This window comes from Phacochoerus africanus, chromosome 11 (assembly GCF_016906955.1).
Source record: "Phacochoerus africanus isolate WHEZ1 chromosome 11, ROS_Pafr_v1, whole genome shotgun sequence".
Classification (NCBI taxonomy): domain Eukaryota; kingdom Metazoa; phylum Chordata; class Mammalia; order Artiodactyla; family Suidae; genus Phacochoerus; species Phacochoerus africanus.
Window position 1 is genome coordinate 45,281,942 of NC_062554.1, and position 21,988 is coordinate 45,303,929.

Consider the following 21,988-nt stretch of genomic DNA (forward strand, 5'->3'; position numbering starts at 1 on the left):
ATGGTGCAGGTAAAATAAATCTCTCTCCCTATGTGTGTATGTGTATACATCCACTCACTCTGTGTGTGTGTGTGTGTGTGTGTGTGTGTATACATACACATCTTATTGGTTCTTTTGCTCTGGACACCCCTGAGTAATACACCCTAATATCAAAACCAGATAAAGAAAAGAAAACTGCAGACTGATATCCCTTACGAATAGTTGCAAATGGTCTTCACAAAATTTTAGCAAATTTAATCTACTAATATAGAAAAAGAATCATACATGGAGTTCCCGTCATGGCACAACAGAAATGAATCTGACAAGGAATCACGAGGTTGCAGGTTCAATCCCTGGTCTCACTCAGTGGGTTAAGGATCTGGCGTTGCTGTGAGCTGTGATGTAGGTCACAGATGTGAATCTGGCATTGCTGTGGCTGTGGTGTAGGCTGGCAGCTGTAGCTCTGATTAGACCCCTAGCCTGGGAACCTCCATGTGCTGTGGGTGCGGCCCTAAAAAGACAAAAGACAAAAAAAAAAAAGACACATACATAATGACCAAGTACAGTTTATTTTGGTTTATTTTGTTTTAATAGATCATGCTACCAACGTGATTTACCATATTAACAGACAAAAAAATGTAAAATGATATAACCATCTCAATGGGTGCAGAAGAAGCACTTGACAATCCTCAACAACTATTTTTGCTAAAACTTCTCAGAAAACTAAAAAGAGAAGGGAACAACCTCAACCTGTGAGAGGGCATCTAAGAAAAACCTACAGCCAACATCACAATGATGAAAAACAATGCTTTCCCCCTAAGATCACAAATAAGGCAAGGATATCCTCTTTCCACTTCTACTCAACATTGTCCTGGAGGTTCTAAATGTGCAATGAACCGTGAAACACTTCCAGACTGGAAATGGAAAAGTTGCCTTTATTCACAAATAACATGATCATCTACGTAGAATATCTGAAGAAGAGTTCCGGTCGTGGCTCAGCAGAAGCAAATCTGACTAGCATCCATGAGGATTCAGGTTCGATCCCTGGCCTAGCTCAGTGGGTTAAGGATCCGGCATTGCCATGAGCTGTGGTGTAGGTCACAGACACAGCTTGAATCCCATGTTGCTGTGGCTGTGGTATAGGCCAACAGCTTCAGCTCCGATTTGACCCCTAGCCTGGGAACCTCCACATGTCACAGGTGCAGCCCAAAAAAACAAAATAAAAAATAAATTTTTAATAAAAAATAGAATATTTTTTATTTTTTATAGAGATTTTATTTTTTATAGAGATTTACCAAAAAAAAAAAAAAACCTACAAGAATCAATAAATGAGTTTAGGAAGTTTTCAAGGTAGAAGATCAATTACAAAGTTAATTGTATTTCCTCACACTTTCAATGAACAATTGGAAATTGAGATTTTTTAAATAGCATATTCAATATTATCAAAAGATATGGTAAGACACTTAGGGATGATTCTGGCAAAAGATATGTTCATGGATTGAAAAACCAGTATCATCAGGGTGTCAGTTCTCCCCAGATTGATCTATAATTCAATGCAATCCTGATCAAAATCTCAGCAGGCATTTTGTAGTAACTGAGACGCCAACTCTTATGAGACTGCAAAGAACGTAGAATAGCCGAACTTTCTTTTTTTTTGTCTTTTTGCCTTTTCTAGGGCCGCTCCCAGGGCATATGGAGGTTCCCAGGCTAGGGATCTAATCAGAGCTGTAGCCGCCAGCCTATGCCAGAGCCACAGCAATGCCAGATCTGAGCCGCATCTGTGACCTACACCACAGCTCATGGCAACACTGGACCCTTAACCCACTGAGAGAGGCTAGGGATCGAACTCTCAACCTCATGGTTCCTAGTGGGATTTGTTAACCACTGAGCCACAATGGGAACTCCAAACTGCTTTCTTTTAAAGGGTTATGTCCCAGCCATTCCACTTCTGAGTATTTATCCAATAGAAATAAAAGCTTATGGGGAGTTCCTGTTGTGGCTCAGCCATGATGCACCCGGCTAGTATCCATGAAGACTCAAGTTTGATCCCTGGCCTCGCTCAGTGGGTTAAGGATCTGGCATTGACAAAAGCTGTGGCATAGGTCGCAGATGCAGCTGGATCTGGTGTTGCCATGGCTGTGGTGTAGGCCAGCAGCTGCAGCTCTGATTTGACCCCTAGCCTGGGAACTTCCCTATGCCGTGGGTGCAGCCCTAAAAAAAAGAGAGAAAAGCATATGTCCTTGTATGTATGACTTATATGATGACTTATATATGAATGTTCATAGATGCCTAATTTGTAATAGTCAAAACCAGGAAACACTCAAAAGAAAATCAAGAAATGAATGGATAATAAGTTCCCATTGTGCAGCAGAAACGAATCTGTCTAGTATCCATGAGGATGTGGGTTCAATTCCTGGCCTTGCTCAGTGGGTCAGGGATCCAGCATTGCAGTGAGCTGTGGTATAGGTCACAGATGCAGCTTGGGTCCCACGTTGCTATGGCTATGGCATAGGCCAGCAGCTGTAGCTCTGATTCAACCCCTAGCCTGGGAGCTTTCACATGCTCAGGCTGCAGCACTAAAAATAATAATAATAATAATTTAAAAATTTAAAAATTTAAAAAATATGACTGGATAAATAACTTGTGGTATATTCATACAATAGAATATTACTGAATATTAAAAAGGAATTTTTTTTTTTTTTTGCTTTTTTAGGGCCACACCTGTGGCATATGGAATTTCCCAGGCCAGGGGTAGAATCGGAGCTGCAACTACAGGCTTACACCATAGCCACAGCCATACCAGATCTGAGCCATGTCTGTGACCTACACCAAAGCTCACAGCAATGCCAGATCCTTAACCCACTGTGCACAGCCAGGGATTGAACTCAAATCCCCACAGATACTAGTCAGGTTCATAGCTCACTGAACCACAACGGGAACTCCAAAAAAGGAATGAATTTTTTTTTTCTTTTTAGGGCCGCACCAACAGCATATGGAGGTTCCCAGGCTAGGGTTCAATTGGAGTTGTAGCTGCTGGCCTATGCCACAGCCACGGCAACACCAGATCCTTAACCCACTGAGCAATGCCAGGAATGGAACCCTCATGGATTCTAGTTGGGTTCATTAACTGCTGAGCCAAAACAGGATCTCCCAGAATGAACTATTAATAGATGCAACAAGATGGATGAATCTCAAAATAATTATGCTGAGTGTAAGAAGCCAGACCAAAAAAGGATTCGTATTATATTATTTCATTTATATAAAACTTGAGAAAAATGAAAACTAATCTATGACAGAAAGCCAAAGAGTGGTTACCCGGAGGCTATTTTTAACAAATCCCAAAGTTTCAGAAACAAGACTAACCCACTGGCTGAAGATGACATCTGCTGAAAGTATCCCAAGCTCCCACCCAATGTCAGACTCCAGTTTTCCAAGTGGGTGGAGAAGGATAATATATTTTAATTGATGAAAGGTTTCTGATGCCAGTTTATTACGCAGAAGGCGGGGGCAGGACAGAGACAGGTTCTGGAAAAAGAAAATAGAAAGAAAATACCCTTCTATGGTAATGAAGGGGCCTTGGCTGAGACGTCTTCATAGGTAGTGGCTACCACTCTAACAGAGTCGTAAAGCCAAGGCCAGCCCCTTAGCAGAAGTGAGACTTGTCATACACTCTCTCAGAGCCTTGATAAGAAGTGATCCTTGGGGCCCTTGATGTCTCTGCCACCTCCGCTCATGATGTCATGGAAACTTCTGTGTGGCCAGGTCTCTAAACACAGCAGCCTGCCCGCCCTCAGCTGTGGTGCGGAAGTCAAAGTGGCAGCAGGGTTGGTATTGGGGACTAGAGCCAGCGGGGGTGGGGAGCAGCAATCCTGCACCCAGAGAGTCCGCCAGGCCAAAAAACACCAGTGGGACAGGATATGGTGAGAGACTGCCCATCATACCATCCATGTGGGGCAGAGAAAGGGAAGCGAAGAAAGAAGGACACAGGTGGGCAGGGAGGGCAAAGGCTCAGCCAAGTCAGGACCACTCCCATGCCTCACCCAGCATCCTTCAAAATCCAGGCACCTGCTGACTGAAGGAGGACATCTTTCTCAGCTGAGCAAGGAGAGAAGTTGAGTCGGTAACAGATGCACCTAGAAGCCACGAGTCACAGGTTTACTTGTTCCGAGCCCAGTTCTCACCAAGACGACTGTACTGACCATCATTCCGATCTCGAAGGGGCTAAGACATGAGAAGGGAAAACAGCGAGGCAGGGTCAGGATGCTCCAAGGGAGAACCCCAGCCAGCCCCAGAGATGAGAGCTCATGACTGGCCTTCCCCAACTCCCCCACTAGTGATGAATTCCCCATTAAGACCTTCACACCTCCATGACACCTAGTGTCAGGCTCTAAATTCCCACTCACTCCTCCCCCCGTTCTCATCTTTTCCCCCTCCAGGCTCACCTGATACAGCTGGTCATTCCTCAACAAATCTTGAGTGTCAGCAGCTAAGAGAACCAGGGAAAGAAAGTCAACAAGGGCTTAGAAGGATGGGACAGTGAGACCCCATGAATGCTGCAGAGAGGGGGATGGCAGCTGGGCACAGCCTTGAATGCCAGCATGAGCTGTATGGGCACCCAAGTTCCATCAATGACCAGTTGGAGGAATCGTTAGGCAATTGCAAGAGTGACTCCCAAATGAGACATGATCCACCTCCAGACCCACTCCTTAGCAGACACACACTCACACCCACAACATACACACTCTGTCCCTTCCACTTACCCCTAGAGAACCTTCCCATCTCGTGTCCAGCAAAGCAGTAGACTCCCAAAGCGAGGAGCAGAGTGGCGATGATGTCGGTGACAATGATGCCTGCCAGGGTAGCTGAGTCCAGCTCCACGCAGTTCTGGCACACTGTTGGGGAAGGGAGGCCAGAGGACAGGTGGAGAGTCTTCAAGATCAGGGAACCATCTCTGCCTCTTAGGGAAGCCCAAGACCTCTCATGCCAAGACCCAAAGTTGAAGAAAGGACTGCTGAGAGCCTCGCTACATCCACCTCCATCCTTCACCCTGAGAAACCCCTGACAAGAGCCTAGGCGTAGTCTCAGTTTTGTAGGAACTTAAACAAGGCAGTGGGCCAAACCATACTGCCAACCAAGCCTCTAGTGCTTGGGTCATCAGGCCCTACTGCTCTTGTACCATCAAGTTCTTTCCCACTCTGAGGGCTCCAAAATCTGGCTCATATCATTAAAAAGCAACCTAGCTTGTTGAGAGAACCACAGCCCCCACCAGCTAGAAAGTTCTCATGTCCAGAGGCCCCATCGATTCTAACCCAAAAGGTCTGGGAGGCACATACTTCGATAATATACTTGCAGAAATATTTTGCTGTTGCTGTCTTGTTCTTTTGGCACATTGCACTTATATAATCCTCTTGGATCCAGGATGCGTTTTCCCAGGTCTATTTTTTTATCTGAAAGTAGTTCTCCTTCTGTTCCTTGTAGCCATATGATGCTGGTATTGCAACTCACAAACACTTTGTCCTCAAGTTCCTCCACTTCTACCTCATAGGGGCTCACTAAGGAAAAAAATACCATGATTAGAACCAACTCCCTGATCCACACCAAACTCCTTGTTCTGCTGAGCCTCATACTTAAGAAGGACTGCTTTCCAAATCTAGAACAGTCTATAATTCATAATGAGAGAGACAGAAGTCACAGACAAAGGCTTCAGTAGGCTCTCCATGAATTACAGGAGCCAAGAATGCAGGATGATGCAAACCAAACAGAGACAGGCCATGATGACCATAGAACAAAAGATGAAATCATGGAGATGGTTGATCCAAGAACCTTCCTGGAAATGTGTTTAGACAACTGATTAGAAATAGGAGGGGAGCCCAGGTTGCTGAAGCACCCAAGAGGTATGGAAAAGCAGAGGAATGGTCCTCAGTTGGAGACATCCACATTTTCTCCAAGAAAACTTCTAATTCTACTTCCCAGCCACCTGCCACGCTTCCATTTCAACTTCTCGGCCTCTTCCCTCCCCTTCTGCTCTTGTCCCAACCGCTCTGTAGAACTCTCACTACTAAACCCTTTCCCAGGGCCAGTGATGGTTGGGGGAAGGAAGAAGCTGGTATAAATTACAAGTGAGCCCAGTGGTCCAGAAGAGGACCTAGGGCAAATCCCGTGGTCAAGATTTTTAGTTTGCCTATCCTGTGCTTAAGGGGAGAGGGCCAGAAAAAAAATGTTCTATTGGGAGTTCCCTTTGTGGATCAGCAGTTAACAAACCCCACTAGGATCCATGAGGATGCGGGTAAATCCCTGGCCTTGCTCAGTGGGTTAAGGATCTGGCATTACCGTGAGCTGTGGCATAGGCCAGCTACTACAGCTCCGATTTGACCCCTAGCCTGGGAACCTTCATATGCCACTGGTGCAGCCCTAAAAGCAAAAACAAAAAAAAAATAAGTTTCATTGAATCCATAATCCATTCTTGGGGCTCCCCACAAGTCTTGTGCGGAGTTTAAGGGCTGAGTTGTGCACAGCACCTTCTAAATTCACTAAATTACTTTGACTAAGAGCATCTCTACAGCCAAGAGGCACTGCAATCTATATCTCCAATTCCAGGGAAAAGTGGAATCTACATTTTCCCTGAGCTTCATAGTCAGTTACCAATTTGGGTAGAAGAGCATCCTCTAGAACTGCCACCCCCCTCCCCAAGAGCCATTTCTCATGTCTCCATCAGGAGACCATGCGTGTTTTCTCAGGGAGACACATGAACTTCAGATGCTACGCAACAGACCACCATGTCTTCCTTGGGGATCCACTGCGAATGGAAATCCTGGATATGCCAGAGAAGCTGACTACTAGGTTAACCATTCATCCCAGTTTGCCTAGAATTGAGGGAGCTCCTAGGACATAGGACCATCAGTTTTTTGGATTGGTGGGGAGGTTCTGGCTACACTCACAATATGCAGAGGTTCCAGGGCCAGGGATAAAATCCCTGTTACAACAGTGACTCAGGCCACAGCAGTGATAGCACCAGATCCTTAATCACTAGACCACCAGGAAACTCTTATCAGTTTTAAAGCCAGACAAACCGGGATGAGTTCATCGTTTTTCAACCCCAAATCTCCTCCCCCTTCTGTTCAACCTCAACTTAAGTTTTCTCAGAAAGCATTCTGCTGAGTGCTGGGTGGCCAAATGGTGGCCAAATGACCAAGACTCCTGGATCCCAGAGACATCTGCCCCAAAAGGAACAGTGCTCCCATTACGGGCCCTAGCCTCAGGTGACACACACCCCAACACTTCCTACAGAGCTCAGACCTAAGGTCTTCTGAAGGACATTCAAGGCCAAGACATACCCTAGCGGGAGTCAGTCAAAGCTAAGAACCTGTTTCCCAAGCCCTGTGCTACATCCCAGCACTGCTCTCCTCAACAACCCTGCCTGGTGAAGTTGAAGCTAGCACTGAGGACTTTCAACTGGATCTCACTCCAGGTGGTGATGGCCCTCTCAGGTCCCTTCTCCAAGATGCCCCCACCCACCTGGAGAAACCTTACCTCGGGAGAGAAACGCAGCCAGTATCAGGCCAGACAGAAACCTGCTATGTTCCATCTTCCAGCAGAGTTCATCCAGTAGACAGACCCAGGTCACAGAACTTTCAGCCTGGGTGAAAGCCGCCCTCCCACAACCGACTCACAGGCACCCGGAAAAAGTAAAGGGTGGGGGAGGAACTGGAAGGTGCCTGTGTCTCTGCTCTCTGCTGCTGGTGATGGGAGATGATTGGGGAAGGGGTATGCTGCGGGGTACGGGTAGGAAGGAAGTGGGTACAAATGGCTCTTTCTCAGAGCATGGAGTGTGGGGGTGGGGTGGAATGTGGAAGCTGAGAATATGGAAAAAGGGACCTGTACCTCTAGGAAATAAAGGGATATTTAAGGTGCCCTTTCTTTAGTCACTGATGGAAAAAAAGAAATGCAGATTTCCTGTCAGCAATATCACTACATTTACTCACCACTTGAAAACAGTCATTTCTCAAAAACCCTTGAGAGAAACTGTGAACCTCATCCCATAAGCCATACCAGCTAGGTGCCTCCCATTCCTGGTCTTGCTCACTTCGGTATCCTCAACATCTGGCTTGTGCCGGGCACCAGATTGAGAGTGCTGTGCATTTTTGTTGATTCCGACTGGCTGAAGGGCCTAAGATCCTGGGAACTCAGCAAAGGCCCTAGTCCCTGGAAATGCATGACCTGTCTTATTGGAATTGTCCCACCTATTCTCTCCCAGGCTGACCCCTCTGTGAGGATTTCATCTTAAAAGAGTAGTTAAAAATCCCTGGACTGTGATGGCTTTCTGTTCAGAGCTCCAGCCCCAAACACCTAAGAGTTCCCACCTAAATTCAGAGTTCAGACAACAACTAGCATGGGTAAAAACTGGTCGAGATACTAGAAACAAATGGTGGTGGAGACATTTATCTTCCTCCTGAAGGAAGGGGGCCCAGGTCACCTCCGGCCCAGCACCCACGGTGGCTCTTGGTGCCAGCCAAGTCTCTGAAATGGGAAACAAGCACTTTCTCCAGCTCTCTCCCCTCCACCTCCCACACTCCTCTCCTTAACGGAAAAGCCAGAGACTTCTGCACCTGCAGCCCTTCTGAGCCACTCCCCCACCCGCTGCCCACCCTTGAGGCAGAGGGTGGAGGCTCTGGGTTCTTGCCTTCTCACAAGGGCCCCAGCTCGAAGGATGCTGGGTGGGGCTAGGCTAGCTGCTAGCACAGGCTGGCTGGCGGCTGGGGACTGTTCAGTGCTTCTACTGGGGAAGAACAGAGCGTAAGATGGAGCAGGGAAAGCATCTGGCTGGCCTCATCCTGGCTATTACTCTTCTTCAAGGTAAGGGCCCACTATGGGGTCTGACAGCCTGGAGAAGGGCTTAAGAAAAGGAGCCAGCACCAGGGGGACAAGAATATTGGGATCCCTAACCTCAGTCTGACACCCAAAGTTCAGAGAAGGAAGGGCAAAAGCAAAGCTTCTTGCTGCTCTCTGCTAGAGAGCTGCAGTGTTCCACTGGAGAGATGGAGTCTTTGTCTCTTAAGAAATCAAAACAGACTTTATCGGCTTGAAAGAGGACCCGGATGCCGCCATTTTAGGTTTGAATGTAGGAACCTGAAAAGAAAATATATGCGTTCCTTAACTCAGAGCTGCGGTTAGTGGTCAACTATGAAGCATCCATTCATTTGGTTGGTCAACTGGTCAACAAATATGGGCGAGATCCTACTACACATTAGGCTAGCAGGACATGAAGGTGAATAAAAACCTTCTGCCTGAATGAGCTCAGAACAATGAGCTCAACGTTGAGAGATGTTTCAATGTTGCCAGACTGAGTATAAGGCATTATGTAGGATTCCTATGTGAATATTCAGTTGGAAATACAGCAGAAAGTGGGTGACCTGGGTCAATGCATGGAATCTGGACTAGAGATTGCTCTCTACACATTGAAATTGTTGAAATCACACAAATACTGTGTAAGATGTGAGCAAGAGGGGGCTGAGGATGCAACTATGAGGACACCATGTTTAAAGGGAAGTTAGAGGAAAAAACACATCAGGAAAGAGATAAGGGAATGATCAACGGGCTGAAATAATCTGAAGAATGCAATTCCATAGAAACCAAGGGAATGAGAACTTCCAGAAGGAGAGTATCACCAGGAGTGTGAAATGCCAAAGAGATGTCCACTGATAAAAATATTTTAAAGTTTAAGTTTGGGATTTGGCAAAATAAAGATCATGACTGATTTAGAACAATTTCAGCAGAAGAAAAATGGAAATGAATAGAAAGTGGAGAGCAGGTGGGGGGGTAGGGGAAAAGCAGCGGGTGTAGGATATTCTTTAAAGACATTTGGATAAAGACAAATACCATATGATATCACCTATATGTGGAATCTAAAATATGGCATAAATGAACCTATATACAAAACAGAAACAGACTCACAGACAGAGAATAGACTTGGAGTTGCCAAGGGGGAGGGGAGAGGGAGTGGAATGGACAGGTACAACACTGTAAATCAACTATACTTTAATTGAAAAATAAAACAATAAAGATGTTTAGATGAGAATGGAGGAGAGTTGAGTGGTATATAGAAATCTAGTAGAATCTAAGAAGACATTTTTTTGTGTAAGAGAAAATTGAGCATATCTCTGGGCTAAAGGAGAAGATGGTGAGTAGAACAAGATCCTGAAGTTGATGTTGAAAGTGTGGCTTCAAGAGTGGGATCAAGGGGAGTTCTGTTGTGGCTCAGCAGATACGATCCTGACTGGTACCCTTGAGGATGCAGGTTCAGTCCCTGACCTCAGTGTTGCCTTGAGCTGTGGTGTAACCACGTTGCTGTGGCTGTGGCTTAGGCTGGCAGCTGTAGATCCAATTCGACCCCTATCCTGGGAATTTCCATGTACTACAGTTATGGCCCTAAAAGGAAAGGAAGGAAAAGGAAAAAAAAAAAAAGAGTGTGATCATGGGCACAGGGGGCAGGCAACCTTATCCTCTGAGACTAGGGGAAAGGAAGTGCGGATGGCTTCAGCCATAGATAGGCTAGTGACTAGAAAGGAAGCTGAAGAAAAAGGGCCATTCCAGCAGCCATGTTCTCAATGAACTATGTGGCAGCAATGACACCTGCTGCAATTGAGCTGAGTGATGATCAAGTGAGGGATTTGAAGAGACAATGAGAGTTTAGAATTATTTCTGAGGGAGGTAGAGGAAAAGCTAGATAAAGACAATACAGGTTGAGAGGTAGTAGTGAAAGCCTGTGCAGTAGCTCTTTCTGTATAGCAGAAAGAGCCTTGGACTGAGCAAAGGAAACTTGAGCTCTGGGTCCGGCTCAGCCACCAATGAGCCGTGTGAACTTGCTTTTTTTTTTTTTTAGGGCCATACCTGTGGCATATGGAGGTTCCCATGCTAGGGGTCCAACCGGAGCTACAGCTGCCAGCCTACACCACAGCTACAACAACACACGGGATCTGAGCCATGTCTGTGACCTACACCAGAGCTCATGGCAACGCCAAATCCTTAACCCACTGAGGGAGGCCAGGGATCGAACCTGCAACCTCATGGTTCCTAGTCGGATTCATTTCTCCTGCGCCACAATGGGAACTACCTGTGTGAACTTGGACAATGCCTCTTCCCTCCAGGCTAAGTACTCTCATCAGTTAACCTGGGGAATTTGGCTACATGAGTTCTCAAGTCCTAAAAGGAAATAAAACTCAAAATAGTCCAAAGATGTCACTAATCAGTTAGATCCTCTCTCTTATGGAATCTGAGTTTAGAATGAGGGGACTCTTTGTTTCTCCCATGGTGAACAGGTGGCTGGGGAGAAGGGCTAGTTAAAAATCTGCTTGACTCTTTGCCTTGCCTTTTTTTTTTTTTTCCATTTACGCACTTATTCATTCATACAGTCATTTAAAATATATACAGCTCCTACTCTGTTCCAGGCACTTTGCTGGGTGCTCTTCACAAGCAGTTCAATACTGCGTGAAACTCCTAAGACTTATGACTCCTTCCAACTATTTCCACCATACTTTGATCTAGGCCCCATCATACTCACCTCTAGCCACACTACCTCTCTTGTCCTTTTCCAAATCTGCATCTTTGTTCAGCTGTTCTTTCTCTCTGTAATGACTTTCTCTGGTGAATTCCTACTTATTCTTCAAAACAGGGTCAAATGCCATCTTCTCTGTCAAGCTTTCCCTGCCCCTCACCCTTGAGCAAAATCAGTAGCTTCTACCCCCTTTCCTATGCATTTATAAAGTACTAAACGATAATGTATAAGTTCTATTACATTTATTACATTTGTCTTTATTTTTTTTGTCCACTTCACTGTAAACTCTTCAGAAGCAGCAACTAGTTTTTTGTGTCGCCCTTTTCTTTCACACTGCTTATACATGTCAGGGGCTTCTAATAGTGCTTGATAAGTGTTTGAATTAAATCCAACTGAATTTTAACTCCATTGCTAGTTCTCTGTGCTACATCTACCATGCAAATCTACTACTCTGAGTTTTGAGAGAGTTGGGGGCTATATAATAGGTAACTTCTTCAGGACATTCAGGGTTTCCACAAAAAAAAGGATCCCAAGTCTGAAGGTTTTAGAAGTAACTCAGCTCTAAAAGACTTTAGCTAATGCACGCTGATCTTTGCCAGGGCTTTAGCGGCTAAAGGAGGAGAGAGCACTGTACAGGCAACACCCTTACTGTGGTACCGCAATGCAATTCTGAGGCTAAGCACTCCGTCAGACCCCACAGGTTAAGGGCACAGTACCCAATAAGACTACCCTCACTGTAAGTGTTAGGCATAAATTCAGGGGTCCCAGACCACCCGCACTTCTGATGAACTGCCTACAAATCTGGAGGATTCCCACAACCCTCCTCAGGTTTGATAATTTGCTAGAACAGCTCACAGAACTCAGGAGAGCCCTATACTTACTACTACAATTTTATTATAAAGAATGAAATCCGGGGTTCCCGTCGTGGCGCAGTGGTTAACGAATCCGACTAGGAACCATGAGGTTGCGGGTTCGATCCCTGGCCTTGCTCAGTGGGTTAAGGATCCGGCGTTGCCGTGAGCTGTGGTGTAGGTCGCAGACGCAGCTCAGATCCCGCGTTGCTGTTGCTGTGGCTCTGGCGTAGCCTGGCAGCTACAGCTCCAATTAGACCCCCAGCCTGGGAACCTCCATATGCCGCAGGAGCGGCCCAAGAAATGGCAAAAAGACCAAAAAAAAAAAAAAAAAAGAAGAAGAAGAAGAATGAAATCCGATCTAGCCAAAGAAAGAGACACACAGGGTAAGGTCTGGGAGGGCCCTAAACACAGAGCTTCCATGCTCTCTCTGGAATTAAAATACGTCACCCTCCTGGTACGTATGTTCACCAAGTACAAAGTATTACTGAGTTTTTACTGGAGTGTCATTACATAGGCATGATTGATGGAATCATTGGTCATGTGATTGAACTCAGTTTCCAGTCCTCCTCTTTAGCGCCCAAAGCCCCAGTTCTCTAATCACATGGCCGGTCTTGACCAGTCCCATCCTGACCCATCTCATTAGCATAAACTCATATGTGATCCAAGGGCCCAGCAAGAATCAGGGTAGCAATCCTATCACTCATGAAATTCCAGGGGTTTAGAAATTCCCTCCCAGCAACCAGGACAAAGACCAGATAAATTATTATACAAGATCCTAAATTCAGTTTTCCTTAAGCTACAATCCAGGGAAATAAGTATAGATACTGTCACTCACAGAGGTTAGGCTCTCTCTCCATTTTCACCTCAAATGACCATGGAAATTGAGGGGCCTGATCAAGGAACCTGAATGACTCCATGCCCAGCTGATCCTCTGTCTCTCTTCTGTCTCTCTACAGGTACCATGGCCCAGTTGAAAGAAGGTAAGGGAACTGGCTTCTTTCTAGCCTCAAACTGGGAAATTTCAAAGAAATATGGTTTCCTATAACAGTAGTCCTATAGGAGAAAGTGAAGAGATTAGAAAGGATGGGATGGTGAGTGATAGACAGCAAACCTCTCCATTGTCAGCCAAATCATTGGCCAGTCTTGAGCTTCCTAGCAGCTTTCCTATAGCTAAACAATTACTTGCCTGGTTCTCAAAGGAGAAACAGGACCCTAGACACCACCCAAAGCACGGCCTATAAATCAACAGCATTGGCATCACCTGGGAGCAGGTTAGAAATGCAGAATCGTGGTCCTTCCCCAGAACAGTTGAATAGAATCTGAAATTCTAAATAGATCCCCATGTGATTCATGTTCACGTTAAAGTTCAAGAAGCACTGCTGTCTTGGTCTTCTCCTGATGCCTGGGACAGGGAGAATTTCAGAGGCAAGATCCTTAACAGGCATTTCCTTTTTCAGGAAAACATTCAGTGCACTTGGATGACAACCGAGAAGATGGTTCAGTACTTCTGACTTGTGGTTTGCCTGACAAAAATATCAGATGGTTTAAAGATGGGAAGGAAATATGTTCTCTAAATATCAGTAGAAGTACTTGTAATCTGGGAAGTAGTACCAAGGACCCTCGAGGGATATATTGGTGTGAAGGATCAAAGGAGAATTCAAAACGACTCCAAGTATATTATAGAAGTATGTATCCCCTTCGGTGTGCTTGTGTGAAAGTAAGAAGTGCTTGCTGTTCTGGTGAGCTTCTTGTCTTTGGAGAATGTGGAATTAGATGATAAACAGTGATGTAAGAGCCAGTTTTCTTAATCTCAGCTTACTTTTTTTTGAATTTAACAAACCAGATTCCCCCAACTTCTTGAAAAAGCACAGCCAGTCCCATAAAGCCTGGCTCACCTAATGGGTAGGCTCCACAGATTGGATCAGTCAGCAGTTTATGTAAACTGAGTTAGGTTAGGTAAGGGAGACAGGGGGGTTACAAGATGAGCAACAGTGAAATGTAGAAGGCAATTCCTTTTGATAGTTGCTAGTAGGACAATGACATGGGCTTCCCCAGGACTCCTAGGGGACAGAGGAGCATCAAAAAGTATTGACTTCTTTGTATCAAATGTCCTGGGATGGTCCATGATGGAAAACAATATTAAAAAGAACAGGGAGTTCCCATTGTGGCTCAGTGGGTTACAAACCCAACTAGTATCCATGAGGATGTTGGTTCAATCCCTGGCCTCGCTCAGTGTGTTAAGGATCCAGCGTTGCCCTGAGCTGTGGTGTAGGTCACAGGTGCAGCTTGGATCCTGCAATCCTGCATTGCTGTGGCTGTGGTGTAGGCCAGCAGCTGCAGCTCTGTTTTGACCCCTAGCCTGGGAACTCCCAAATGCCTAAAAAGCACACACAAAAAAATTAAATAAAAAGAATGCATATATGGGTATAAATGTAAAGCAGAAATTGACACAACATTGTAAATCAACTATGCTTTGTTTTGTTTTGTTTTTTAGGGCCACACCAGAAGCATATGGAGGTTCCCTGGCTGGGGTCAAATGGGAGCTATGGCTGCCAGCCTACACCACAGCTACAGCAACGTGGCATCTGAGTCACATCTGCGAGTCACATGGCAACACCGGATCCCTGACCCACAGAGGGAAGGAAGGGATCGAACCTGCATCCTCATGTATATTAGTTGGGTTCATTTCCACCGAGCCACAATGGAAACTCCCAACTATGCTTTAATTTTTAAAAAGCAATAATCTTTTTAAAGCATTGAATTCTTGGAGTTTCCGTCGTGGCGCAGTGGTTAACTAATCCGACTAGGAACCATGAGGTTGCAGGTTCGGTCCCTGTCCTTGCTCAGTGGGTTAAGGATCCGGCATTGCCGTGAGCTGTGGTGTAGGTTGCAGACGTGGCTCGGATCCTACGTTGCTGTGGCTCTGGCGTAGGCCGGTGGCTACAGCTCCGATTCGACCCCTAGCCTGGGAACCTCCATATGCCACAGGAGCGGCCCAAGAAATAGCAAAAAAGACAAAAAAAGAAAAAAAGGCATTGAATTCTTAGTCCAAGCATCTTCCCAGGCAATTTCCTTTGCCATAACACCCCCAGAGAGAGCCTGATCCCCTAGACTATCAACGATAGGCAGGAGAAAAAAATATAGAACAACTTTCACATCCTAAAGAAGGCTTGTCCCTCCCTCACCCACAGTGTGTCAGAACTGCATTGAGCTGAATTCAGCCACTGTGTCTGGTTTTATCTTCACTGAAATCATCAGCCTTTTTTTCCTTGCTGTTGGGGTCTACTTCATTGCTGGACAGGATGGAGTTCGCCAGTCAAGAGGTAAAAGAATGTTCTTAAATGAGAAATAAGACTACCTGGGACCCTCAGCCTCCTTCCTACTAAAATAGACCCAAGAGAAGAGACTGGGTTGGCTTGTGTTCCTGTGAGCACAGTTAGGCAAGGCTCTGGCTCTGTAAGCAGGAGAAAAGGAGAGTTAGTGTTTTCACAGCATATTTGCCTGTCACAAGGTCCAACTCTCTCCGATTTGTCCTCTGTCCTTTTTAAAAAAGTCTTTTTTGGAGTTCCCTGGTGACTCATCAGATTAAGGATCCAGCATTGTCACCACTATCCGTGGCTTGGGTCACTGCTGTGGCGCTGGTTCAATCCTTGGCCCAAGGGATTTCCTATTGTAGCTCAGCAGTAACAAACTCAACTAGTATCCATCAGGATACTATCCTTGGCCCAAGCCATGGGCATGGCAAAAAAACACAACTCTTTTTTTGTTTTGTTTTGTTTCATTTTTGTTTTTGTTTTTTGTCTTTTTAGGGCCGTAACTGTGGCATACGGAGGTTCCCAGGCTAGGGATCGAATCAGAGCTGTAGCTGCTGGCCAACACCACACTAACAGCAATGCAAGATCAGAGCCATGTCTGTCATCTACGCCACAGCTCATGGCAACACCAGATCCTTAACCCACTGAGCAAGGCCAGGGGTCAAACCTGCATCTCCATGGATGCTAGTCAGATTCGTTTCCACTGAGCCACAATGGGAACTCCCCACAACTCTTTATTTAAGTAAAACTTACATACAGAAAAGTGCATGAATCACATACATACAGTTCAAAAAAAAAAAAATTAACAAAGCAAACAGACCCCTGAATCCAGCACCCATGAGATTCACTTGTGGCTCAGCAGGTTAAGGATCCAGAATTGCCATAGGCCACAGCTGTGGCATCAGTTCAGTCCTTGGCCCAGGAACTTCCACATGCCACAGATGCAGCCAAAAAAAAAAATATATATATATATATATATATATCAGTTTAAGAAGGGGAATTAACCCTTGTGGTCACTTCCAGCTTCCACCTAGTCTCAAAAGTGACTGCTATTCTGACTTCTAACAACATTTATTCATTTAAGAAGGGGAATTAACCCTTGTGGTCACTTCCAGCTTCCACCTAGTCTCAAAAGTGACTGCTATTCTGACTTCTAACAACATTTATTCATTTTACCTGGTTTTGTTCATTAGGTAAATAGACCCATACAGTAAGTACTCCTGTGTGTGGCTTCTTTTACCCAACAATATGCTTGTGAGATCTACCCATACTGTTGTATGTAGATGTATTTTACTAATTCTTATTGCTGTTCAGTACACCATTGTGTGAATATAACCCAAATTATTATTCATTCTACCTTGTATATATGTACATTGTTGTTGTTTTTTTTTTCCTGTGCAGCTTCAGACAAGCAGACACTGTTATCCAATGACCAACTTTATCAGGTAAGGGAATGTGGAATGAAAGAGACATTGCTCGATAATAGTGGTAAAATTTCGGAATGGGAGAGGTGGGCCAGTTATTTGGTAGTTATTATAATGACACAAAACTGTTTAGGACATACCAGATGATGGCAGCATTATCCCTTTGGGTAGAATGGATGAAATAAAGAGAACGGTTGAGAGAGACTGAGGTCAGAGTCTAGTGAGAAAAAGTTGAAGAACATGCTGAGAGAGCCACAGAGAGAAACTAGGTACAGAACCTACATCTCCTTGTCCTCTTCCACCCCTAGGACCAGGAAGCAAGCACTCCAAAGCCTTAAACATAACTAGCACTCAATAAACTCACATCAGATTGATTCACAGAGAAGGACAAAAAATAATTATGACTGTCCTATTTTTTTAGCCCCTTAAGGATCGGGAAGATGACCAATATAGCCACCTTCAAGGAAACCATTCGAGGAAGAATTGAGCCCAAGACTCATAGTAGGTGTGTCTTTCTGCACTAATTCTAAGACAGTGCCTTTGTACTACCTGCCCTCCAAACTGCTGCCATGTCTATCTCCTTTCCACAAGCAGCTCTAAGGATGGGGTGTGGGGGTGAGGGATATAATCCTGTGCATTATAGGATTTTTTGCAGCATCCCTGGCCTCTATCCACCAGATGCCAATAGTACCCTCCAGGCATGACAACAAAAATATCTCCAGATGTCCCCTCAGGGGCAAAATCACCCTTAGTTAAGAATCACTGACCTATATTAATCTTCCAGTCAATCAATCAGATGTTCTGAGCTGTGGCATAAAGGGATCCACGGCATCTCTTTAGCACCAGGACACAGTGGGTTAAGGACCTGGTGTTGCCATAGCAGTGTGGGTCACAACTGCTGCTCAAATCAGATTCCTGGCCCAGGAACTCCATATGCCCCAGGGCAGCCAAAAAAGAACTTCTGATTTAATCAACCAGAAATTTCAATCAGGAAAATAGAGCCCAAGCATTATTTGGTTTTCTGAACCAAGTGCAATTTTTCTTCTTTCAATCCAGGTGTTTTCCCTTCTATCCAGTTCTCAGAAAGAAAGCAGTACATTTTGGAACAACCCTAACAGAGAGATTTTCAGCCCCAAATCTAGACTCGAGCTTCTCAAAGACAACAAATGGAGAAAAAAGCCATCAGAACAAATTTGGGTTTTTCTCAAAATAAAAGTAAAAAGTGTATGGTGTTTCAGGAGCGCCACCTATTGGAAGTAATTTTTCTGTAAAAGAAAAATGAGGAATTCCCCTTCTGGCTCAGTGGTTAACGAATCAGACTAGGTACCATGAGGTTGCGGTTTGATCCCTGGCCTTGCTCAGTGGGTTAAGGATCCAGCATTGCCGTGAGCTGTGGCATACGTTGCAGACACGGCTTGGATCCTGTGTTGCTGTGGCTCTGGCGTAGGCCGGTGGCTTCAGCTCCAATTAAACCCCTAGCCAGGGAACCTCAATATGTCATGGATGCGGCCTTAGAAAAAGACAGAAAAATAAAAAAATAAAAATAAATGAAAAGGTCAGATAACTTCCTCTATTTGAATATATATTGTTGTTGTTGTTGTTGTTTGAATATATATTGTTGTTGTTGTTGTTATTTGTTTTTGGTTTTTAGGGCCACACCTGCAGCATTTGGAAGCTCCTAGGCTAGGGGTCAAATCGGAGCTGCAGCTGCCAGCCTACACCACAGCCACAGCAACACAGGATCCGAGCCAAGTCTTCAACCTACACCACAGCTCATGGCAATGCCAGATCCTTAACCCACTGAGCAAGGCCAGGAGTTGAACCTACATCCTCATGGATACTAGTCAGGTTCATTACTGCTGAGCCACAATGGGAACTCCAATTACACTAGTTTCTTTTCTTTTTTTTTTTTTTTTTTTGTCTTTTTGCTTTCTTGGGCCGCTTCCGCCGGCATATGGAGGTTCCCAGGCTAGGGGTCCAATCGGAGCTGTAGTCTCCGGCCTACGCCAGAGCCACAGCAACGCGGGATCCGAGCCGCGTCTGCAACCTACACCACAGCTCACGGCAACGCCGGATCGTTAACCCACTGAGCAAGCGCAGGGACCGAACCCACAACCTCATGGTTCCTGGTTGGATTCGTTAACCACTGCGCCACGACGGGAACTCCTACACTAGTTTCTTATATATCCTTACAAGCATTATATATCATAGGTGTTATAGGCATACTATAAGCAAATTCTTAAGCACACATTATTCTCCCTCCATTTTTCAAATGTTATCATCCCACACATATTGCACTTCTCACCTAATAAAACCTTAATATTATTTCATACCAATATATAAAGAGCTCCTTTCCTAGTTCATTGCAGCCACATTGTACAGATTCCCTGTAATTTATTTCACTAGTCCCCTACTGATGGACATTCAATCTTTTGGTCTTACAATGTCATGATGACTAATGTTGCCTAAGTATCATTTTTTAAAAATTGTATTGAGATATAATTGACATGCTCTAAAATTCACTCATTTTAAGTGATTTAACCTGTTCTTGGTAATTTTTAACAAATTCACCCAGTTGCACAACCATCACCATAATCCAGATTTAGAACATTTCCATTGGTCTCTTGACATCTCTCGTGCTATTCGCAGTCACTCCTTCCTTGTTCCTACCCTCACAGCCAGGCAGTCGCTAATCTCTTTTCTATCTCTTTAGATTTGCCTTTTTTGGACAAATGGAGTCATGCAATACGCCGCTGCAGACATTCTCATTCAAGTCTTTGAGTGAACATATGTTTTCATTTACCTGGGTTGATATCTAGGAGTGAAGAATTGCTGAATTGTATGGTAAATTTATGCATAATATTTTAAGAAACTGCCAGAGTGTTTTCCAAACTGATCTTTTTACATTTTCACGAGTGATAGATGAATGAGGGTTCTTGCTGCGCTGCATCCTCACAAATATTTGTTATCTTTTTTAGTATAGTCATTAAAGTGGATATAAAATAGTATTTTATTGTGGCTTTAATTCGCATTCCCTAATGACTAATGATGTTGAACATCTTTTCAAGTGCTTATTAGCCATTCTTATCATATATTTAGTAAAGTGTGTATTCAAAACTTTTTTAAATTGCGTTTTCTTCTTACTCTTGAATTGCGAGAGTTCTCATTTATTTTGAATACAAGTCCTTTATCAGATACATGATTTGCAAGCGTATCTACCAGTCTGTGGCTTGTCTTTCCATTTTCTTTTTCTTTCTTTCTTTCTTTCTTTTTTTTTTTTTTTTTTGTCTTTTTGCCATTTCTTGGGCCGCTTCCACAGCATATGGAGGTTCCCAGGCTAGGGGTCCAATCGGAGCTGTAGCCGCCGGCCCACACCAGAGCCACAGCAACACGGGATCCGAGCCACGTCTGCAACCTACACCACAACTCTCGGCAATGCTGGATCCTTAACCCACTGAGCAAGGCCAGGGATCGAACCCGCAACCTCGTGGTTCTTAGTCGGATTCGTTAACCACTGAGCCACGATGGGAACTCCTCCATTTTCTTAATATTGTCTTTTAAAGTGCAAAAGTTTTTAATTTTTTTTTGTCTTTTGTCTTTTGTTGTTGTTGTTGTTGCTATTTCTTGGGCCACTCCCATGGCATATGGAGGTTCCCAGGCCAGGGGTTGAATCGGAGCTGCAGCCACCGGCCTACGCCAGAGCCACAGCAACGCGGGATCCGAGCCGCGTCTGCAAACTACATCACAGCTCACGGCAACGCCAGATCGTTAACCCACTGAGCAAGGGCAGGGACCAAACCCGCAACCTCATGGTTCCTAGTCGGATTCGTTAACCACTGCGCCACGACGGGAACTCCCAAAGTTTTTAATTTTTTTCATCTGTTTTACCCATTTTTTTCTTTTATGGATTGTGCTTTTGCTGTCATGTCTGAGAAATCCTTGCCAAACCCAAGGTCACAAAGATTTCATGTATGCCTTGTTTTTTAAAGTTTTAGTTCTAACAATGTCATTTTGAACATTAAGACTCTTTGCAACAAACACAAATATATGGAATTGCATTTTCATGTATTTGCAGAAATGTATTTGCATTTGTAACTTTATTAAATATTGCCAAATTGCACTTCATAGAGGTTGAACCAATGTATATATCCTAAAAAGATCTGGCAATGCCAGATCCTTTAACACACTGCACCAAGGCCAGGGATCGAATTGCACCTCCACAGCAACCTAGGCCACTGCAGTTGAATTCCTAGCCCACTGCACCATAGCGGGAACTCCTTGACTAACTTTAAACTGAAACCGAGACACATCTGACACGAACCCAGCCAAAACCCATATTTAGACTTGAACCCATGGCTTTTAATGTTAGAAATACTCACCTGGTGTCTGAACTTACTGAGGCTCAGGTTCTTTGTGTCTCAGCACAGAAAGAATTCAGTGAGACAAAGTGATAGGCAAGAAATAAATTTATCGATAAGATGCTTGTGAGGGATGCAAGTGGGCAGGTGAGGCACTGCGATTTAGATGTGCTAAAATTCTTATGTTTCAAGGAAAATGGAGGAGGAGGAAAAAGCCACCTTCTTCCTTATTCTTTGAGCAGATTTCAGGCTTACATCACTAGCTCCTTCATATTGGGTAAGAGAATATTTGACCCTATGAGATTAAACCAGGACTGTCATGGTGTTTATTCAAATCAGCAGAAGGGTGGTAACATATGCTAAAATATGTTGAATCATCTCACGTTTCTGTATAATGATGATCTCCTGCTTTGGAATCTTTCCCTTAAATTCCTGTCCTTGGTCCTAAAGATCATTATCTTTCTGAACCTGAATGCAGGCCTCATTTTATATTTCACTTCATGAACTG

At 44.6% G+C, this 21,988-nt stretch overlaps 2 protein-coding genes across 3 annotated transcripts; one reads left to right on the forward strand and one right to left on the reverse strand.

Annotated features, from left to right (window-relative positions):
- Positions 1-3,405: 3,405 nt before the first annotated feature.
- On the reverse strand, positions 3,406-7,710 carry LOC125111363 (T-cell surface glycoprotein CD3 delta chain). The gene is made up of 5 exons (XM_047753305.1): positions 7,510-7,710; positions 5,313-5,531; positions 4,740-4,871; positions 4,422-4,465; positions 3,406-4,200 (listed from the first exon to the last, which is right to left on the reverse strand). The coding sequence occupies exons 1-5, from the start codon at positions 7,562-7,564 to the stop codon at positions 4,135-4,137; spliced, it is 516 nt and encodes a 171-aa protein (XP_047609261.1). The 5' UTR covers positions 7,565-7,710; the 3' UTR covers positions 3,406-4,134.
- Positions 7,711-8,654: 944 nt separating this feature from the next.
- LOC125111362 (T-cell surface glycoprotein CD3 gamma chain) lies at positions 8,655-20,130 on the forward strand. 2 transcript variants are annotated; one of them, XM_047753303.1, is made up of 7 exons: positions 8,655-8,832; positions 13,341-13,364; positions 13,842-14,069; positions 15,576-15,707; positions 17,100-17,143; positions 17,544-17,627; positions 19,836-20,130. In XM_047753303.1, exons 1-6 carry the CDS (start codon positions 8,778-8,780, stop codon positions 17,607-17,609), a joined length of 549 nt encoding a protein of 182 aa, XP_047609259.1. In that variant the 5' UTR covers positions 8,655-8,777; the 3' UTR covers positions 17,610-17,627; positions 19,836-20,130. The 2 variants fall into 2 exon arrangements, with proteins under 2 accessions (XP_047609259.1, XP_047609260.1); XM_047753304.1 differs by lacking the exon at positions 19,836-20,130 and adding an exon at positions 18,179-18,436.
- Positions 20,131-21,988: the final 1,858 nt, after the last annotated feature.